The sequence below is a fragment of the Notolepis coatsorum genome, assembly GCF_963971535.1.
Source record: "Notolepis coatsorum genome assembly, chromosome: 18".
Taxonomy (NCBI): domain Eukaryota; kingdom Metazoa; phylum Chordata; class Actinopteri; order Aulopiformes; family Paralepididae; genus Notolepis; species Notolepis coatsorum.
The window spans coordinates 93166365-93185446 of NC_140182.1; the positions used below are offsets into that span (position 1 = coordinate 93166365).

General features: G+C 44.5%; 1 protein-coding gene across 1 annotated transcript; it reads right to left on the minus strand.

Moving 5' to 3' along the window:
• Positions 1-53: 53 nt before the first annotated feature.
• Positions 54-18792, minus strand: elk3 (ETS transcription factor ELK3). The gene is made up of 5 exons (XM_084334272.1): positions 18548-18792; positions 14595-14803; positions 5582-6355; positions 3163-3285; positions 54-848 (listed from the first exon to the last, which is right to left on the minus strand). The coding sequence occupies exons 2-5, from the start codon at positions 14799-14801 to the stop codon at positions 750-752; spliced, it is 1203 nt and encodes a 400-aa protein (XP_084190398.1). The 5' UTR covers positions 14802-14803; positions 18548-18792; the 3' UTR covers positions 54-749.
• Between the last annotated feature and the right edge of the window lie 290 nt (positions 18793-19082).

Genomic DNA, 19082 nt, shown 5'->3' on the forward strand with positions numbered 1-19082 from the left:
ACTTTTTGTTAAGCTTCTCATTTTCCCCTCATCTCATTCTCGCATGTAGGCAGTGCATTCAAGCATTCAATGCTTTGTTTATTGAAAATGACAAGACTTTCTTCACCAATACAAAATTATACAGAATACACACTGTATATATCAGTTCCAGTATAAAAAAAAAAACATTACAATTGTTACAAAAGTTTTCAATTAATTTGAAATCTCGTCTTCATAAAATTATTTTTCAAAGAGGGAGAAGATAGGACATTATCAAGGCACGGCCGGTACTACGAGGAAAGCACAGTGCATACAATACATACGATACCACACAACCCAAACAACCAGTTTCACATTGTGCTGAAATTGGAAAAAAAGAAAGGGTACAAGAAATATTTTTACAAGATAAAAAAAAAAAAAAAAAAAAAGCTTCCAAGCTCTCTTGCTTGGAATAAGCCTCTCTGGGTAGTCATTCATAGCTAGCTACACTTCTGTCCTGTCTGGACAGGGTCCTGTTGAAATGGAGCCAGATGTCTCTCAGACATCTTGGCGTATGGCTTTTACCAAGTGCTTTAAACAACTGGAATTTGCAGCAACTTAAGTGCAAAAAAAAAGAAAGAAAAAGTGAGGTTGCATGCTTTCTCATAGGAATTTACAATGTAAGCAAATTGACAAAACAATAAACAAAGAGATTGTTGTTGCTGATGATGATGATAATGACGATCTTTATCAAGAGATGGATGAAGAGGAGAGGTTTTGCAGACCCTGGATCAGGACTTGTGAATGGTGGGAGACAGGAGCAGAGAGGAGGGGGTTCCTTCCAGGTTTGGCAGGGGTACTGGGATATGTCCGTTTATTAGGCTGGGGAACTGGGGAGAGAGGAGAGAGAAAGGACAAAGAGTTTGTGTGTTTTAGGGGAGGGGGGGGGGGGGGGTCTGAATGCTCCTTTCCGGTGAGGAGCCGCTGCATTGTCAGTGCACTGGTTTCCTGTTGTTGCACTGTGAGTCTTCCTCCCTGCTATAATATATCCTCTACCTCCACAACAGGAGAAGCCAACTTGTTTTCTGCACCAGGAGAACCAAGTTAGTTCTGTATGCCTGTCTAGGAGTGTGTGTGGGGCTTTACAAATGAGGAGCAGCTCTCAAACCAGTCCGCCCTGTTCAGACGGCTTCCCCTGGGCTCAAACAGGAAGTATTCGCAGGATTTCCTCTCCCTCTCCTTCATGCATGCTGAAACAGGACACCTCTGTTGGACCAGCATACTGAGATTCCTAGTACAGCAAACCTGGCTCTGCTATTCCAGTCATACACATATATATGTATATATACACACACGCATATGATATACAATGTCGGAGCTCTTACACCCAAATGAGGATTTAAATCTGGTTCATATCTTCCAGAAATGCAGAATGTATACCTCATTTGGGTGCAAGAGCTCATGTAAACATTTTATGGCCCCATAAAGTTGTGGCACCATTCATTGTCTGATGGAGCGACCAGTGATGTCACCGATCGGAGGGTTCTCTCTCATTTCTAGCATTTTCCTAAACACTGAGTGAACTGTCATGGGGCACAGGAAGAACATAATTATGCAAATAGTTTAAATGGGTAGCCCCTTTAACTCATTAAACGCCAGACCCCGAGGATAGTCGGGTTATCTCGCCAGCGGTTGAGCGCCATACCCGAGTATAGTCGGGTTTTCATGGTTATTTTTTTTTATTCTATTTTTTTAAATTCATTTCAGGCACACAGACCTCATTCTGAGATCGCTAGAGTGCAATACCGGCCGCATCCTGCTAGGTGTCAGTATCGCCCACCCTTTGAAACCTGGGTGTTACATTTAATTCCCTCCGGGCGAAGTATTTTGGGTCAGGCAAGTCTAGTGGTTCACCCAATCACATTGAAACGCGTCCAATGCCCCTCGATGCATGTGTTGTGCCGGATTATGTTGGGGACGCTTCTATACTTTTACCAACTAACCTCCAGTTCTGCGATCTGATTGGCCACTGACGTTTCTGGTCATGTGACATGTGCGCCAATCGCGTGATGCCTGTTTCTGAGCCTATTTCCGCTTCGAACAGCCTGCAAACTACCTAATGCCTAGTTTATCACTGGTTAAGCTTAGGCGACTCTTTCGAAGTTGGTTAAGGTTAGAGTTTGGAATCAGGGCTGGGGTTCTATCGCCCTGCTCTAAGACAAACTAACCTTAACCAACTTCGAAAGAGTGCCTAAGCTTAACCAGTGATAGAAACAGGCGTCACACGATTGGCGCAGATGTCACACGTTGGGGACACGATGGACACCAATACTGGAAATCGTGATCAGACAATTTGAATATTCTTTTTGGGATACCTCCTAGTAAAGGTAAGGACTATATGACATCAATCCTACTTTGATCCAACCATGATTTCACATCGATCACAACGATCATATGTAACCTACTCAAACGTATGCTGTTGGTGATGATCAAAGCATAAAAAAAATGACCCCCCCCCCCCCCCCCCCACTTCATGCATTCATGATGAAACATAATACCTATTATATACCTTTGAATTGGAAATAGTAGCGTGTCCAGGCGAGCAACGCCAACACTTAGCAAAATTCAGGAATTTGCCAGGATCACTCTGAAACTATACAATATGCACCACGGTATAACACGCGAATGTATACATGGAACATTTTATTCTTTTCACATGTTGAACGATGGATAGTTGATGTCAAATGAGCCATAGTATTGTCTCCATAGCTATAATATAGATATAGCCCTGCAAACACCGCCACGCATCCCTATCTCTTAGACCGGTGGCGCTGAAAGAGTTAAGGTTGTGAGATATGTACAACATTTTGGGATGCTGTTGATGACCTTTAGTAAGTTTGGGAATACACATGTGCGACAAAATCGACATGGTTAAACGCAGTAGAGGGCAGAGGAAAATGGGGTCTTGCTCATCTGCATTGCTTTGCAAAACACATGTCACTTGTGTATCGTGATCTTTAGTCATCTGTTTCTAAATGACAACAGGAAGAACACAGGGGTTTTTCTGCGATTCATTTCACCCTAGTAGTCTTTCTATGAACTTCCTCCTTTCCTACTGAACACGGGGTAAATAAACCACAAATAGTCAATTCAGCGCCTCTCTCACTCTCCCTCACCTCCGCGTCTGGGACCGCTTCCTCTTACCTGGAACAGTGAGCTGTGGCCCTGTAGCCGGGCGGGACTTAACGGAGCGACAGGACTGAGGCTGCTCCAGAAGTGAATGCCTGACAACAGGGGACTGTGTGCCAGCAACAAGCCAGAGGGAGTCTGGGAAGGATGGAGGGAGGGATGAAGGAGAGTAGTGGAAAGGGATAAAAAGAGAGAGACACATACAAATGTAATCCGGGAGAGAACAAAAAAAAAAGATGAACAATGACGCTACTAGCATTTGTTTTGAGGAGAAACATGAAGGGTCGTTGGGTTGGATGGTGCTCCTATATAAAGTCAAGGCTTTTTTCATAATGCAAAACACGCTGAAATCTTAAATGGCCGTTTATTGGCGTTAGGAACAACAAACTGAAGGAGCAGAGAGGAAGTCTGCGGTTTCTCCTCTGGATACTGGGGTGACGTGGGGCGAGGGGAGGGAGGGAGGGTTGTTGATTGGGGGAGGGGGAGGTGCGGGCTCCTCAGGCATCATGGGCCTTGGAACGTTAGCAGAGCAACATATGAAATCAATTTCTCGCTCTCTACCCTGGACCCCCCCCCCCCATCGCTCTCCCCTGTGTCACCTCAGAGAAGTGAGCCAGTGTTGCAGAGGGACCCAGCCCTGCTCATTATTAATGGAATTATTGGAGCATATGGCATCACTTAGGGCCTCTTCCCCCCTCTCACAGGCCGGACTAGCACAGGATTTGTGTAAATCTCTTGTTTTCCTCTGATCTCACTTTTGCACCCATATAAACAGGCTGCGCACGTTTCTGTCTCATTGCTGTGCTGTTCATCTTACTACTGAAACAGACCTGTGGTGTGGCAGAGCGGCTCCTCTGTGTAATATATCCAGTGTAAACAAAAGGCAGAGTGAAATATCTCGTGAAAATATGGTCGATGCCTGAAGCACCGACTTTATGGCTTTTGCGGTTGTGGCAAAAAAAGACAGCAAATATTCACTGCTGAATGAATTTCGGACCCAACTTTGCAGCCGCGAGTGCACTGTAAAATGGTACTCTAGAGTGGCTTGTCTTCCACGGGCCATATCGTCTCAGACTGTGTCAGACAGAGGCTGGGCCTGTGGCACTGGGCTTTGGGGAGACTGACATCACATTCTGGATACGCTCCATCATCTCCCCGCTCTCAGGCCCGGCCGCGGCGCAGACGAAACGGAAACAGATACCATCGCGGCATTATTCTCCATCCTAGATTTGATTATTATTGCTCATTATGGTTCAGCTGTGCCTGGCACAGAATGACACAATCTGTAGCCTTCAATTTCAGGGACTATTATTCACAAAAGCATCTGTCTAGGCATATCGCTACAGTTTGTAAACTTGTGATGGGTTAGCGCACGCCTGACGAGATGGAGATAACATATTGAGGTTTCAAATTATCTATGGGGGGGGGGGGGGGGTTGTAGCTAGCTAATGATGGTTAGTAGGAGTGGATGTTGGGGGGTTGTAGCTAGCTAATGATGGTTAGGAGTGGATGTTGGGGGGTTGTAGCTAGCTAATGATGGTTAGTAGGAGTGGATGTTGGGGGGTTGTAGCTAGCTAATGATGGTTAGTAGGAGTGGATGTTGGGGGGTTGTAGCTAGCTAATGATGGTTAGTAGGAGTGGATGTTGGGGGGGTTGTAGCTAGCTAATGATGGTTAGTAGGAGTGGATGTTGGGGGGGTTGTAGCTAGCTAATGATGGTTAGTAGGAGTGGATGTTGGGGGGGTTGTAGCTAGCTAATGATGGTTAGTAGGAGTGGATGTTGGGGGGGTTGTAGCTAGCTAATGATGGTTAGTAGGAGTGAATGTTGGGGGGTTGTAGCTAGCTAATGATGGTTAGTAGGAGTGGATGTTGGGGGGGTTGTAGCTAGCTAATGATGGTTAGTAGGAGTGGATGTTGGGGGGGTTGTAGCTAGCTAATGATGGTTAGTAGGAGTGGATGTTGGGGGGGTTGTAGCTAGCTAATGATGGTTAGTAGGAGTGAATGTTGGGGGGTTGTAGCTAGCTAATGATGGTTAGTAGGAGTGGATGTTGGGGGGTTGTAGCTAGCTAATGATGGTTAGTAGGAGTGGATGTTGGGGGGGTTGTAGCTAGCTAATGATGGTTAGTAGGAGTGAATGTTGGGGGGTTGTAGCTAGCTAATGATGGTTAGTAGGAGTGGATGTTGGGGGGGTTGTAGCTAGCTAATGATGGTTAGTAGGAGTGGATGTTGGGGGGGTTGTAGCTAGTTAATGATGGTTAGTAGGAGTGGATGTTGGGGGGGTTGTAGCTAGCTAATGATGGTTAGTAGGAGTGGATGTTGGGGGGTTGTAGCTAGCTAATGATGGTTAGTAGGAGTGGATGTTGGGGGGGTTGTAGCTAGCTAATGATGGTTAGTAGGAGTGGATGTTGTACATCAGGGCAGATGGAACATGGTACCTGTGCAGTGAAGAAGGCTGGTGTGAGGGAGCCGGAGGGCAGCGCGGGGCTGTTGAGGGCTATGGAGCCGATGTCACTTCCTGCCAACAGCAGGGAGGCGGCTGAGATCTCCAGAGCTTTGGGCTTTCTGCTTTTAGGTGGGAGTCCATCTCCTAGGTTACTACTACTACTTCTACCGCTGCTGTTGCCCCTCTTCTCCGTAGACTGCAGGGCTCGCTCCCTGTGCCCAGAGGAGAGGTTGAGGGGCTGAGCCCCCTGGTCAGAGTCCTCCTCCTCCTCAGCCGCAGGGCTCCAGCTTCGCCCCGGTCGTGGGGCCGGGCTGCGGGGGGAGGGGGGGGAGCGTGGCGGAGGGGATAGTTTGGACGGCCTGGAGGTGATGTAGGACTCTGGCCTGGCGGGGGCAGTCCTCTCGCAGACGTTGGTTCCAAAGCGGATGACGGAGCGCGGCTCGTCCTGACGCTCCCGCAGAGCGCGGAGCAGCTCCGGCTGGTGGTGCAGGGCGCTGACGTTGAAGGAGGAGTAGAGGCCCGAGCGGAGGTAGTCGTTCCGACACGCTTGCGCCCCCAGGGCCGCCAGGGTCCTCCTCTGGGCCTCCTCCTCGTCCTCCTCCTCCTCCTCATCTTCCACCTCCAGCTCGGGGGCCTCTCCCTCCTGCAGGGGCAGCCTGCCAGTGGCCAGGCCCATCTCCACTGCCTGGGGGTCCATCTTCAGGATCTCAGGGAAGGACACAAACTTGTAGACAAACTTCTGGCCAATCACCTTTTTTATAATGTTCTGTAGGAAAAAAATTGAAAATAGTGTTGGTGAGCAGGTTGGGGCAAAGAAAACCTCTTAGATTACATACTGCCTCATATATAAAAAGAAAACATTGTGACTTGACCACGAGTTGACAGAATGCCATGTGATTTCAACCAACACTGACAAAATGTCCTCACCCCACAGTAAATCCATAAATCCAAACCAGGAACTGTCAGAAATGTGCTTCAGATGTGATATAGAGGTCGGCTCCTTCCTGTGTTGTACCTGGCGTTGTACAGAAGGGAGTCCCTGTTGGTGTGACTTCTGTGAGACCACGACCAAGATCACAGGAGTCGCCTTCCCATTAGATCCCGAGCATTGCTTATTGGGGAACTTCCCTAATGCCGGTAAATCTTTGAGTAAATTCCTAATTAAATGGACAGAAATGGCTTTGTGTGTGGCCAGGAAGTGTCTATTCGTTTCCTATGCTTCCACGTTCGCGTTTTGCGAATCCGATTGGCCACTGCCGTTTCTGGTGTGATCTGATTGGCCACTGACGTTTCTGGTCATGTGACATGTGCGCCCAATCGCGTGACGCGCCCATTTCCGCCTCGACCAGCAGCAAACTACCTAACGCCTAGTTTATCACTGGTTAAGCTTAGACGACTCTTTCGAAGTTGGTTAAGGTTAGAGTTTGGAATCAGGGCAGGCGTTCTATCGCCCTGCTCTAAGACAAACTCTAACCATAACCAACTTCGAAAGAGTGCCTAAGCTTAACCGGCGAAAGAACTTGCCGTCACACGATTGGTGCGACCAGAAATATCAGTGGCCAATCAGAGCGCAAAACGCGAACGCGGAAGCATAAATGCGTTAGGAAACGAATAGCCAGGAAATGCACAACAGTAAAATGGATTTTTTTTTTAAATTTTAATTCTTTTGCTGAACACAGTTTTTGCGCCCCCCTCTATATCTGCAACCAATATTTAGGGGGAGGGGGGGGGATCTAAAAGAAATAAATAATAATAATTTGGAAAAAGATTAATTGGGGGGGGGGGGGGGGCGAAGTGGTGTAGCTTGCATAGGGCGCCAAATGTGCCAGGTCTGGCCCTGCTCGTCTCAGAAATGAACAGTTGTATTCCTCTTGAGAAAATGACATAGTCTCAGAAAACACCTTTCTGAAGATTTGGGTTCCTTACCCTAGGCCTAGGGTATATACTGTCGTTGCATCACTTGATATCCCATAGGGATCTGAGTGTTTCTGGTTAACAAATAGGCTTCCTTAGTTTTAGTTTTTGCTTTTCTTTTTTGTCATTGTCTCTTTTCATGTTGAGTTTATGTAGGGAGGGGAGGGGGTCAGGGTTTATGTTCGTCTTTCATGTTGTGTCATGTATAATTAATAACTTTGAAAAGGACAAATAAAATACCCCCCCCCTGCCCCCAAAAGAAAACACTGACAAATGTCAGTTGTGTGTAAAAGAAGAGCTACATCACAATGTGACTCTGCTGTTGGTTTGGTGAGAAAAAAGGAAGTGGAAGTATCTGCTAGCGGAGATTGTGACTCGAAAAAGAAGAACAACAAAGAACCCGTCACTACAATACTGGAGGAATCTATTATTACAGGTACCTTCAATATTACAATAGTTGTATGACAGCACTAGCAGTATTAATATGGAGCGGGAATTTCAACAAATGTCACTGACAATCTAAAGTAATGAAATAATAGACCATCAGACTAGTCTATAAAAAAAAAGTATGTAATTGACAGTTATCTCATCCAGGCGGAAGTCTGTGGGGAGATCATGTAATTAGTTGCATCTGTCCACAGCTAATCTCACAAACGAGAGGGCCGATTTGGATGATCGGTCAATGGCAAGTATTTTATTTGAATATCCATCATTGTCCATTAAAATACATATACAGTATGAAGTTACACCTTTTGAACGCAAGAGGGCGATACTACACAGGTTTGCTGGTAATCAGCACTCTGGCACCTGTTTACAACATGCCATAGTGAACCTATTGTTGATAAAGCTATGCATCAAAAACATTTATAAACAATTAATTTCCACCATTGTCCATTGAAATAAGCCACACACCCTTTCATATCTCGTAGAGACGTGTGGGAGATGTGAATGAACGCAGTACAGTCTACCACTTTCATTGGTCTAGGTTAACCACACCCCTATGCTTAAATGTGTAACAGTTTATTCCACCCAATAATGTAATGGTGTGCAATAGTGTGCTAGTGCAATAGTGCAGTGGTGTTCCTTGAAGCAAGATCAAGTGTGCCGTGAAATTTTAAAAAGACCAATTCATTTTTTACAAGGCTTCGTTAATATGATTTCTAAATTACATACGTACATTTCCATTCCACATACATATTTGTGTCTGTCAGCACTCACTTATTCATAACTAGAGGGAAATATTTTATATGTCCTCCATTCACATTCCCACATCAATTTTGGTAACCGGAGGGGGAATAATTATTTAGCTGCACAAATGTCAGGACTCCATCCATGTTGTGATGCCAGAACGGACAGATTACTTGCACAGATGCCACCCTGACCAACTAACAAAAAAGAAGGCATTCCACGTCAAGAAAAAAAGAGCAAAAACTGTCAACAGACATTATGAAAATTATCTTGCGTATGGTTAATTGGACTGTCTGGAACCCACCTGTGTCATCTGCAGAGAAAAGTTGTGTTGCTAACTTCGCTAATGCCAACAGTGCTGCTGAAAACTAAGCATTTCCATTCGACAGATAACATTAGCTGCCCGTCGCTTATCAATGACTTGCTTGCAGTCAACATGTACGGATTGTTTTTTCATCTGTATATTTCTGCTTTATACCGTTTTGAAAAACTGACGTTTTGGGAAATTTCTAGAAAAAAATTATATTCCGCAGGGATCGCCCTTTAGTGTAATACACACGACAACACGTTGTCATTTTCCGGCTGATTTATGAATCGTTTTCAAATAAACGCTAGATTATCGATAGTATATGTGTACTTATGCACGCTAGAGAAGCGGGCTGAAAAATCGATTATCTATGACCTGGTCAGCGCTAACGTCATATACACACATACACACGTTGTGAAATATGTGAAAAAATATCGATCGCGTTTATTGATCCAACATTATGTACTCGAAACACATATTCCACGCTGCTCTGAGGGTCCCCAATGAATGCAGTAGTCTTGGGTTACATTGCCTGAGAAGTAAAATGTGGAATCCGGGAGACGATAGGGGGCGGTATTTGCCCTTTTCGAGGTCAGAGCCAGTCCCAATGATAACGTGAGGTTGGATTGATGAAAAATTTATGGATATCGCTAATAAAAGCAATAACGATTAAATAACGAGATTTCTCATCGTTGGCACTCAACGCATGGCGGCCAACAATGAGATTTCTCGTCGTTGGCACTCAATGTGTTAATAGCGGTTTTTTCAGTTACTCTAATCCATTAATTCTGTCCTGATATAGCCAGATAATGCATCAGCTAGTATTTTTGTGAACTGAAAGTTTAATTCTACCCTAAAGCCATGGAGGATTAGGGCTGCGTTTGATTGTATTATTATTATTTTTTTGATCCACTTTTTCTCCTTATTTTCAATTTTTCACCCATCCCAATTTCATGTATCCAATTCTCCCCTCCCCTGTCTTGAACGTTGCTCGACTATGCCCCCCACTGGTCGGTTGTAGGGAGGATAGAAGCCGTGCATCACGTGTCCCCTCCGGCACACGAGGAGGCAGCCTGTCACATCTTTTCGCCTGCCAGCGCGGACTCTCATTGGCGAGGTGTAATGCATGGGAGGCTCACACTACCCTCGCCACTTCCTGTCTCTGCTGTGCAGGCGTCTCCCAACCGACCTGTAGGGGTCGCTGTCCACAACGTCCAATCCCCACCCATCGACTTCCACCCGCTGACTCTGCCAAATGAGCCAGTACGACGGCCGGCCCAAGCTGAAGGCAATGCTGAGACTGGGATTCGATACCGGAGTCTCTTGCATTGGTGACGAGCGCAATCTCCGCTACGCCACCCAGCCGCTTGATTCTATTATTTTGTAATAATAGAGGTGTACACTCTGTAACAATAGTATTCACTCTCTCTCTCTCTATTTTAACAGGAACTGGTGATATGAATGAACGTACTACTTGTTTAATCCAGATAAGCGACAAATACAAATACAACACAATCTGCACGTGTTAATCAGATGCCTATTATATCCACATTATGTAAATACATAGAAGTGCGCTTGTGCTGTTCTTGACATGGCACTGTTCTCTCATCCGTTTCTGAAATCTCTGATTGCAACAAGGCAGTTTTCTTACTGCATCCAGTGTTTCCCCTACCATTGCCTTTCCTTTTTTAAGTTTGCTTTAATCACAGTAACGTTGGCGAGCTAGCTAAATTATAGAATCATATAAATCAATCTTCACGAAGACTTTAAAACGGTGGTGCGAGGGCGGTTAGGTGGCCGAGCGGAGATTGCGTTCGTCACCAACCCCGGAGCTGTGAGCTGGATTCGCCTGTTCGAATCCAGCTCACAGCTCCGGGGTTGTCACCAGCTTGGCTGGCCGTCTGCACTAATACAATTGGCTGTATTAGAGGGTGGGAGAAGCTGGCGGGGTGGGTCCGGGTCGTTGTAAACAGCGACTCCTACAGTTCGGTCGGGGCGCCTGCTAAGCGCGGATAGGACTTGAGGGGGATAGTGTGATCCTCCCACACGCTACGCCCTCTCGATGAGAATCCGCGCTGCCAGGTGAAAAGAAGCGGTGATTGGCTGGACGTGTGTCGGAGGAAGCACGTGGTAGCCTCCACTCTCCCAGATGATCTGACTGTGGGGGGTAAGTGCGCAGCGACCAGGAAGGGACTGGGAATTGGCATACGACTAACATTGGGATGGGAGAAAATCGGAGGAAAATGGAGGGGGAAAAAGACCAATAAAAAAAAATAAAAAATAAAAAACTGTGCGGTGGTCTACGGAGACGCAGAAAAAAACTACCAAATCCATTCCGAGACAACTCCGAGACTGACTAGCGTCGCGCGTAACAAGTCTCAGTCTCTCTCTCTCCTTCAAGTAGCCAAACATTACACTATAAAAACGAACTGGATAGTTGATATAAGTTGATATATGAACTGGATAGTTCATATAAGCCATTCTCCCTTTCTGTATGCGTGTGTGTGTGCGCGGGTGCCCGTCCCAACTCTGGTCTTTGGCAAGTTTGATAGTATTTACTATTTACTGAGGATGGCCAGATAATGTTGATATTTAAACTTAAAAATTACTATAAATACTATAAATAATTATACAGAGAGAAGCTTCAGTAAGTACAAAACGCTGCTGAACGACAAAAGAGAATCCCTCACTGAGGAAAACACAAAGGCCTAACCATCATGTATCACAATGGTGATGTCAGCCAGAGATGGGGAGAAGCATGAACCTTTAAAGGACATCTCTTTGAAATAAATTACATTTACAGTTTTTTCTGATTTCTTTTAAACTAATTATTATTTTGTATTATTTAACTATTTAATTATAATTTAGTTATTGCACTGCACTCGCAGTTGAACTGCATTCAACTGAATTGAAAAAAAAAAAACTCATAACCTAACTGGCAGTGAACATTGAACTACACTGGCACTGTTTGCAGATGTACTGTTATTAAAGTTAGTTAAAAACATAATTTTGTATCGTTTTTTTTTTTTTGTTAAATCCAAAGGAAAAAATATCAAATCTGAGAAATCCGAAAACGGGAAAAATTTAAAACAGAGAAATCCGAAAACAGGAAAATTCATATCCGAAAACAGGAAAAGATAAAAACGGATTTCATAGGGCCCTAGTTAAGGTGAGTTAATAAATTCACTCTGAAAATCTGCTCCGTTCTGATCAACTGACTCTTTGGTCAGAGCATCCAGTGTGCACTCAGAATCTCCGAACAACTTGAGTGCGCTCGCTCTGACACTGGTTGTAAATAGTTATGAGTGTTGTATGTGCCTCCCTGTATTGTAAATAGTTCATATGTGTGTTATCACTACTGTATGTATAATTGTAAATAAGTAAATTTATGTGTTGTAAATAAATAAATATTGTTAATATTTATTTACCTAATTTATGTGCAATCGTTTCATTTCAGCTCAGTGTAGAGAAATGCACCGATACTAACAACCGCGAACCTAAACTAACGTTACAACTAACCTAAAGTTAGTTTAGGTTCGTGTTAACGTTAGATAATGTACAAAATAAACGTTTTCCGCTGCTATAAACGTTGCACTTTTATTTTGAAAACCCCAGAAAGGAAGTCATTATATTTGCTTTACTGACCATCCGGTTCTGTGTTAGCTCCGGTTAGCTACGTGCTGTAGTTAGTATTATATTATCAATACCAGCCATTGGATTACTGTTTTCTAAATTGGGGAGGCTTTTAATCGTCAAGGTAAGAGGATTTTAAGTCATGGTATCCATAAACTTCAATCGGTTCGGATCCTTTGAATGAATGAGAATGTCCACAAACACGGCTTCACGTAGAAATCACTGACTGCGCGCTGAGACGAGTGCTTAGGCAAAAAATTGTTCCGAGTATATTTGCTTAGAAAACGTAATTGTCTAATTCAATTATTTTTTATTTCTCCACGTGGTAAATACACAGGTCACAACATGTTTACATGAACGTTTTGGAGTTGTATTTGGAGTGTATTTGGTGACTGTATACACTGTAAGGGAACGTCAGGCTATTGCCCCCCCCACTTCCAGTGATGAAGCTAAGCTACGCTAACGGAGCGACTGTTCCCAAAGCTAAATGCACACACAGAGACAAAAAAGGTATGCATCTTCTTGTCTAACTCCAGGGAAGATGTTAAATAAGCTAATTTCCCAAAATGTTGGAGTTTTCCTTTAAATTGTGCTGTCCTGATTGCGTGAATACTTTCGGCAACCAACATGCCCTTCCGCGTTTCTCTGATTGGCCAGCGATAATGCGCATGCGCACGTTACCGGCGTAGGGGGTAAACGAGCATAGAGGGCTGGCCGATCGCTGGCCAATCAGAGCAACGTGAAAGGCATGTTGTGGTACCAGAAAAGTCACTCGTTGGAGGCTCTCCACAAAAACAGAAAGCCGCCATCTTTATTGTCTCGCATAGGATTTCATTTGCAGCAGGAACAAGTGCAATAAACAAAAAAGGATACAGTCACTGTGTATTCTGCCTCATTTATTGATGAAACAAAACCGACATCAACACAATTTGCCACCGAGCGGAGAGTTTAGTCTCACAAAAAGATTGCTGACTTGTTAAGCTTGTTGTTAGGTTAGGTGCTAATGTTGTGCTAGCGTTTTAGCATGGCTATCGTACATAGCGTGATCAATATAACTCGCTATTGATTGTTTGTACTAGTAACTAATGGTTAATGCTAGTAGAATAGACACAACGTGAGGTAATCACCATCCATTTTAAACCGGTTATTACCTAATGCTAATGTTAGCAGATAGACGCGAGACTGGTGCCGTTACAGCTTGTTAGCCTAATGCTAACGTTAACGTTAGCAGATAGACACGAGAGCCTAGGTAACGTTAAAGCAATGAGAGGTAGCGTTAGCAGAATAGACACAACGAGAGTCTTGTTAATGTTATTATTGATTGATTGATTGAAAACTGTGTTTTACTCTGGCTTGTGCCTAGCTCGCGGACATAGCTATGCTGGAGCTCTCAGCTGTACACCAGCGGCCCCCGCCTCCCCACAGGGACACAAGTACGAAATGCGCATGCGCGCGTTACCGGCATAGGGGGAAAACGAGCGTAGAGGGCTGGCCGATCGCTGGCCAATCAGAGAAATGCGGAAGGGCATGTTGGTTGCCGAAAGTATTCACGCGTCCTGATTATAGATTTTCTGAAAGTTCTCATAAAGTTCTTTGTGATTATTATAATTTCTGTAAGCTGTTCCTTATGCTGATGTAGGCAACTTTTTGGAGTGGTAAAAAGAAAATCTAAAACAAAGCATTCCAATAGTGATTTTGCCATTGATTACCATGGCAGCGTCTTAAGCGTTGAAGTATTTGGGTCAACCCTAAGATTAACCGACTAGTATCGCTATTGTCAACTAGACAATCACTTAGTGATTAATCGACCAGTCATTTAATCGTCCCCACCACCCCTAACATTAACACAGCGAAACCACACTATTCTACTCTACTGGTAGACATCATCACAGAAAATATAGAAGGTCGATTGAGTTAACGGGACAATCTGTCACCGACTATAAATGTCAACGAGTGACTTCACCTTGTCGTAGTAGTAGCGCAGGGCTCTGCTCAGCTTGTCGTAGTTCATGTTGGTCTTGTTCTTGCGCAGGCCCCACAGCTTGGCCACCTCCTCTGACTTCAACAGCTTGAACTCGCCATCCGTGGACGTCCAGCAGATCAGGTGCTTGTGACTCTGGTCCAGCAGGAGCTGCAGCAGGAACTGCCACAGTGTGATGGCACTGTCCATACCTTGGATACGGAGATACAAATGAAGCCTTAATGATAAACCGATGGATGCGGCTGACTGTACACCCGGGTTGCTGTTGTTCCTCTGGCAGTTTGCCGTCGGTGGTTTAGGGAGACTGTTCTGTAACCCGGAAGGTCACAGGTTCCATCCGTTCAGTCGTCCATCTCTCTCATCCCTGCCACAAACGGCAGACCCTGCACTTGCATGCATGTATGTCTCAGAGGCAAATATAATAATAATATAACAAGATAAAACTATTGTGCTGTATTGCTCTCATTTTGTCTTGTGTTGTAAACGCAGTGCACCCGTCCATCACAGTGGTGGTCTCTGCCCCCCCCCCCCCCCCCCCTCAAGCCCAAACAGTAGCTTTAGCTCCCATTGAGAGGGAGGAGGGAGCCACGGCGCGTCTCTCCAGTTATTTTGAAATGTCTTTGGTAACTTGTAGAAGATGACTGTAAAGACAGAGAATAAAGATAAAACAAATAAAATTATTGTCATTTGTCATATAATGTTCTCAAATCAATGAGTAGTACGTGTTTAATAATCGTGATTTCAATATCAATCAAAATAATCACGATTATGACTTTTGCCATAATCGAGCAGACATACTAAACACTGCGTAATAATGCAACTGGGTGCTCTAAACAAATCTGTCTCGACGAGAATATAAAGACGGCACCCACAAAAGATCCCCCGTGCTTGCTTCTAATAATCGACAAGACAAGGCCTGAGTCATAGGTCGTCTACTTTGGCCTTTGTCAGTGACTTAGAAAAGGGGATGTACATTAAGGGCACTATTGCTGATATCTTTAACACATAGCTTAGCTAGGTGACAAATGGAATATATCCCCCTCTACTCAATATGACTTCCTGGACGCAGACACTACCTCACGGTCGGTTGTAAACTCCCCACACATATACATGGACATCTGCCAAAAACTACAGCCACAGAATTAGAGCAGGAGTCAGAATCCAACAGCCTAAACTCGGATGGAAGCATAGAGCAGCCTTTTATCACGCACTACTCTGCTTGTTATATACCTACTTAGTAACTGCTAGTGAAAATGTAGCATCATGAATTCAGAATTATCTGAAAAAAACAATAGGCCTACATTTCATCTCCACTGAATGGCTCTTGACAAATCCCCATGGCGTTACACTTATTACAGGATAGTACGTGTACACGTTACACATCACAGAACCCCCCCCCAGTCCTATATTAGGGTATCGGTTCGGGCAGGGGCTTATTTTGAGCTGTAACATGTGGTGTAAGGAAGAGTAGCCCACTGATGAATGGAACAGTGTGTAGACGCCGGGTTTGAGTGTAGTGTAATGTAGCAGCAGCAGAAGGAGAAGAAGGAGAAGAAAAAACAGTAAAGGGGAACAACAGCTCAAGCCAGAAATATGCTGTGGTTCAACCTGGCCCTCTCTCCACAGGAAGTAGCCTATGACGGGCCCAGGGTGGGTTATTCCTTTAATGGAGGAATGTACGGCCTCGGAGCTCCTGTCTGCCTGCTGTAAGCGTACACACACACATGCGCGCATAACTAAGGGATGGGTACCTTTCACATTTGAACCGACACGGTACCGGTACCTGTGAATCGATACCGGCGGTACCCAACGGTACCTTTTTTCGGTACTTTAGTCTCAAGAAATGTAATTTACCTACCTCAGTCGTGAAAAAAAATCCAAACTTCAAATAACTACAATTTCGACAGTTTTCGGCTTGCCATTGCTCCGACTGCTTTGTTGTTGAATCAAGTCAAATCCTAGGTAAGCATATATTGTGCGTGTGCACGTTGACATGAAAAGAAAAAAGGTAATAAAAAAAAAAAGGTAAAGAAAATAGATTTTATTTTTTTTGTATCTCACTTGAATCGATACTCGGTAGTACCAACGTGTTTCGGTTCGGTACCTCAAAAGTACCAAATTCGGTACCCATCCCAGAGGGAACGGCTGCTGTCTGTGTTTATGTGTCACAGAGACAAATGTTTATTGATTTTTTTTGTATCCCCTCTCTTGTCTCTTTTAAGTTTTAATAATGTCCAGGTGTGGCAACAGACGGCTGAGGCTAAATAAACCAGATGAGTGACTGTTGGTCTGGTCATATCCTCTGTTCTGTATCTGTATACTCGTATTGTGTTGTTTATTCAGATCCCCACATCTCTCTGTCACACACACACACACACACACACACACACACACACACACACACACACACAGGGTTGAAGAATTACTTTCCGGCACAAGATATCCCCAGAGTTTTCTATCTACCATGTGAAACTACAAAACTGTCACAGTCAGGACTTCCTCCTATTCTACTTTCAAGGACAAATTGTGAGGAGAGGGGATCCCACTCTCGGGGAGAGCTTCCCCCAGTCCTGCCACACGTCCGACTCACATCCCAGGAGTGGTCAAAAGATCAAATCATTGTCCTCTTCTCCACTCCACCCTTTTAACCCGTTATGATGAAACGACATTGCTTTTGTTTTTGTGCTATTCGAAACAATTGAAAAAAAAACGTCTAGGTGGTTATAGTCCCGCTCCCGAGGGCTCCTGGCGTCAAGTCTATACCTCCCTGTCAGTCTACCTTTCCATCGCTCGTTGCACCAATGGGTCTGTGAATGAATGAAAACTTTATTTAACAGATTGCAGAATGGGTACAATACAGTACGGCTCAATACACACAATTGTTAAGGCTTAAGGGGATGCAGACCAGAGAAAGACTTTCGTCTTGTTTACATCAGGGTCCCCCATTTTCAATTCATAGTGAATGCTATATATGCTGTGATGCTAAACGTCTGGACATTGGACAAGCTGTCCAGTCATAATACATAAACTTGTGAATTGTGTGTAGTAGCCTGTTGCAGATGCTCGGATTGAAAAGTCACGCTGCGCAGCACCGGTGTTGCACAAAGCCACCCAGTGTTGGGGGGGAACGGAAACTCCTAATGAGATTAGATGGTGTGTGCAGCAGACATTACTTAGCCATGACTAAATCTGCCCTCTTCCTGCTCACAAACGGTGGAAAATTCAACAGGAGGCCACCTCGACCGCAGGAACAGCATCTCTAGGAAGTGCAGGCTTTTTGATTGATTGATTGAAAACTTTATTAACAGATTGCAGAATGGGTACAGTACAGTACGGCTCAATACACACAATTGTTAAGGGGATGCAGACCAGAGAAAGACTTTCGTCTTGTTTACATCAGGGTCCCCCATTTTCAATTCATCATCAAGGCTTTGTGCCTTTTGCCGTGGTTCGCCGATTCTGTCATTCTCTCTTTTATCATTGTTGTTTAGGACCCACATTTAAGTATAGCCTGGAGGCTACACCTTCTCTTCAAAACACCGAATCCCTATTCGGATCCACTTGTTTGGCCCCACTGACTGACTCCTTTTCAAGATGTTGCTCCACTCGGACCGGAAGATGGTAGAAACTGTGTTTAGCCTATTCAGACAAAACAGGATCTTGACTGCTATGACTTCTAATATACTCAGTTAAAGTTGGAAGATGTCGGTACTGCGATCACCTGAACAATTATTATTATTATTATTATAAAATATAATACTCCACATCTACTAACGTTAGCCGTGTTATTACACAAGACTTTGTAGATGTAATAACAATGCAACACTCACACACTCAAAGCATTATTACACTCACACACGCGTATGTAATTATTCGAGCCATTGCTATTAAACCAAGTACTGTTCGTAACTTATAATGTTTTATTTCGCGTTTACCTGCGATCTCGGATTTGCCTTCTCCCGATCCTTGAAACTTCACGATGAAAGTCGTATGATCCCTTGTTTTTCCATGCTTACTGTCGTCTCTCTACACGGCGCTGCTGCTGCTGGACTGAAATAGGATCCTGTCTTTTTCTTTTTCTGAGCAGGAAGTTGGAGCAGGCAGACACAGAGCCGGCTCACTTCCTCTCCCCTACGATTCCCCAGGCAGTTTGCCGTCTGTGTAAACACACTTTTCCTCCCAACTTCTCCTCTCCTCTCTCCCTCCCCGCTGCTGATGGCCGGGCAGCAATACTGGAATATATATAACACACATGGCAACATTGTAACTCATAAGAGCCCCTCTCTCTGACTGACGTCATGTCTCTTTTCAGACGCACCGCTAGGGGGTGCGTTTTCACTCAGACGAGCTCAAAGCACCCTCTTCTCTCATCCTGTAACTATGTGACTTTTGAAACCATAGGTGTGTGACTCTAAGTTGTAGGCTACGTGTGGGTTATTGTTGTCATAAAACAGTAACGTGCCTGTTTTA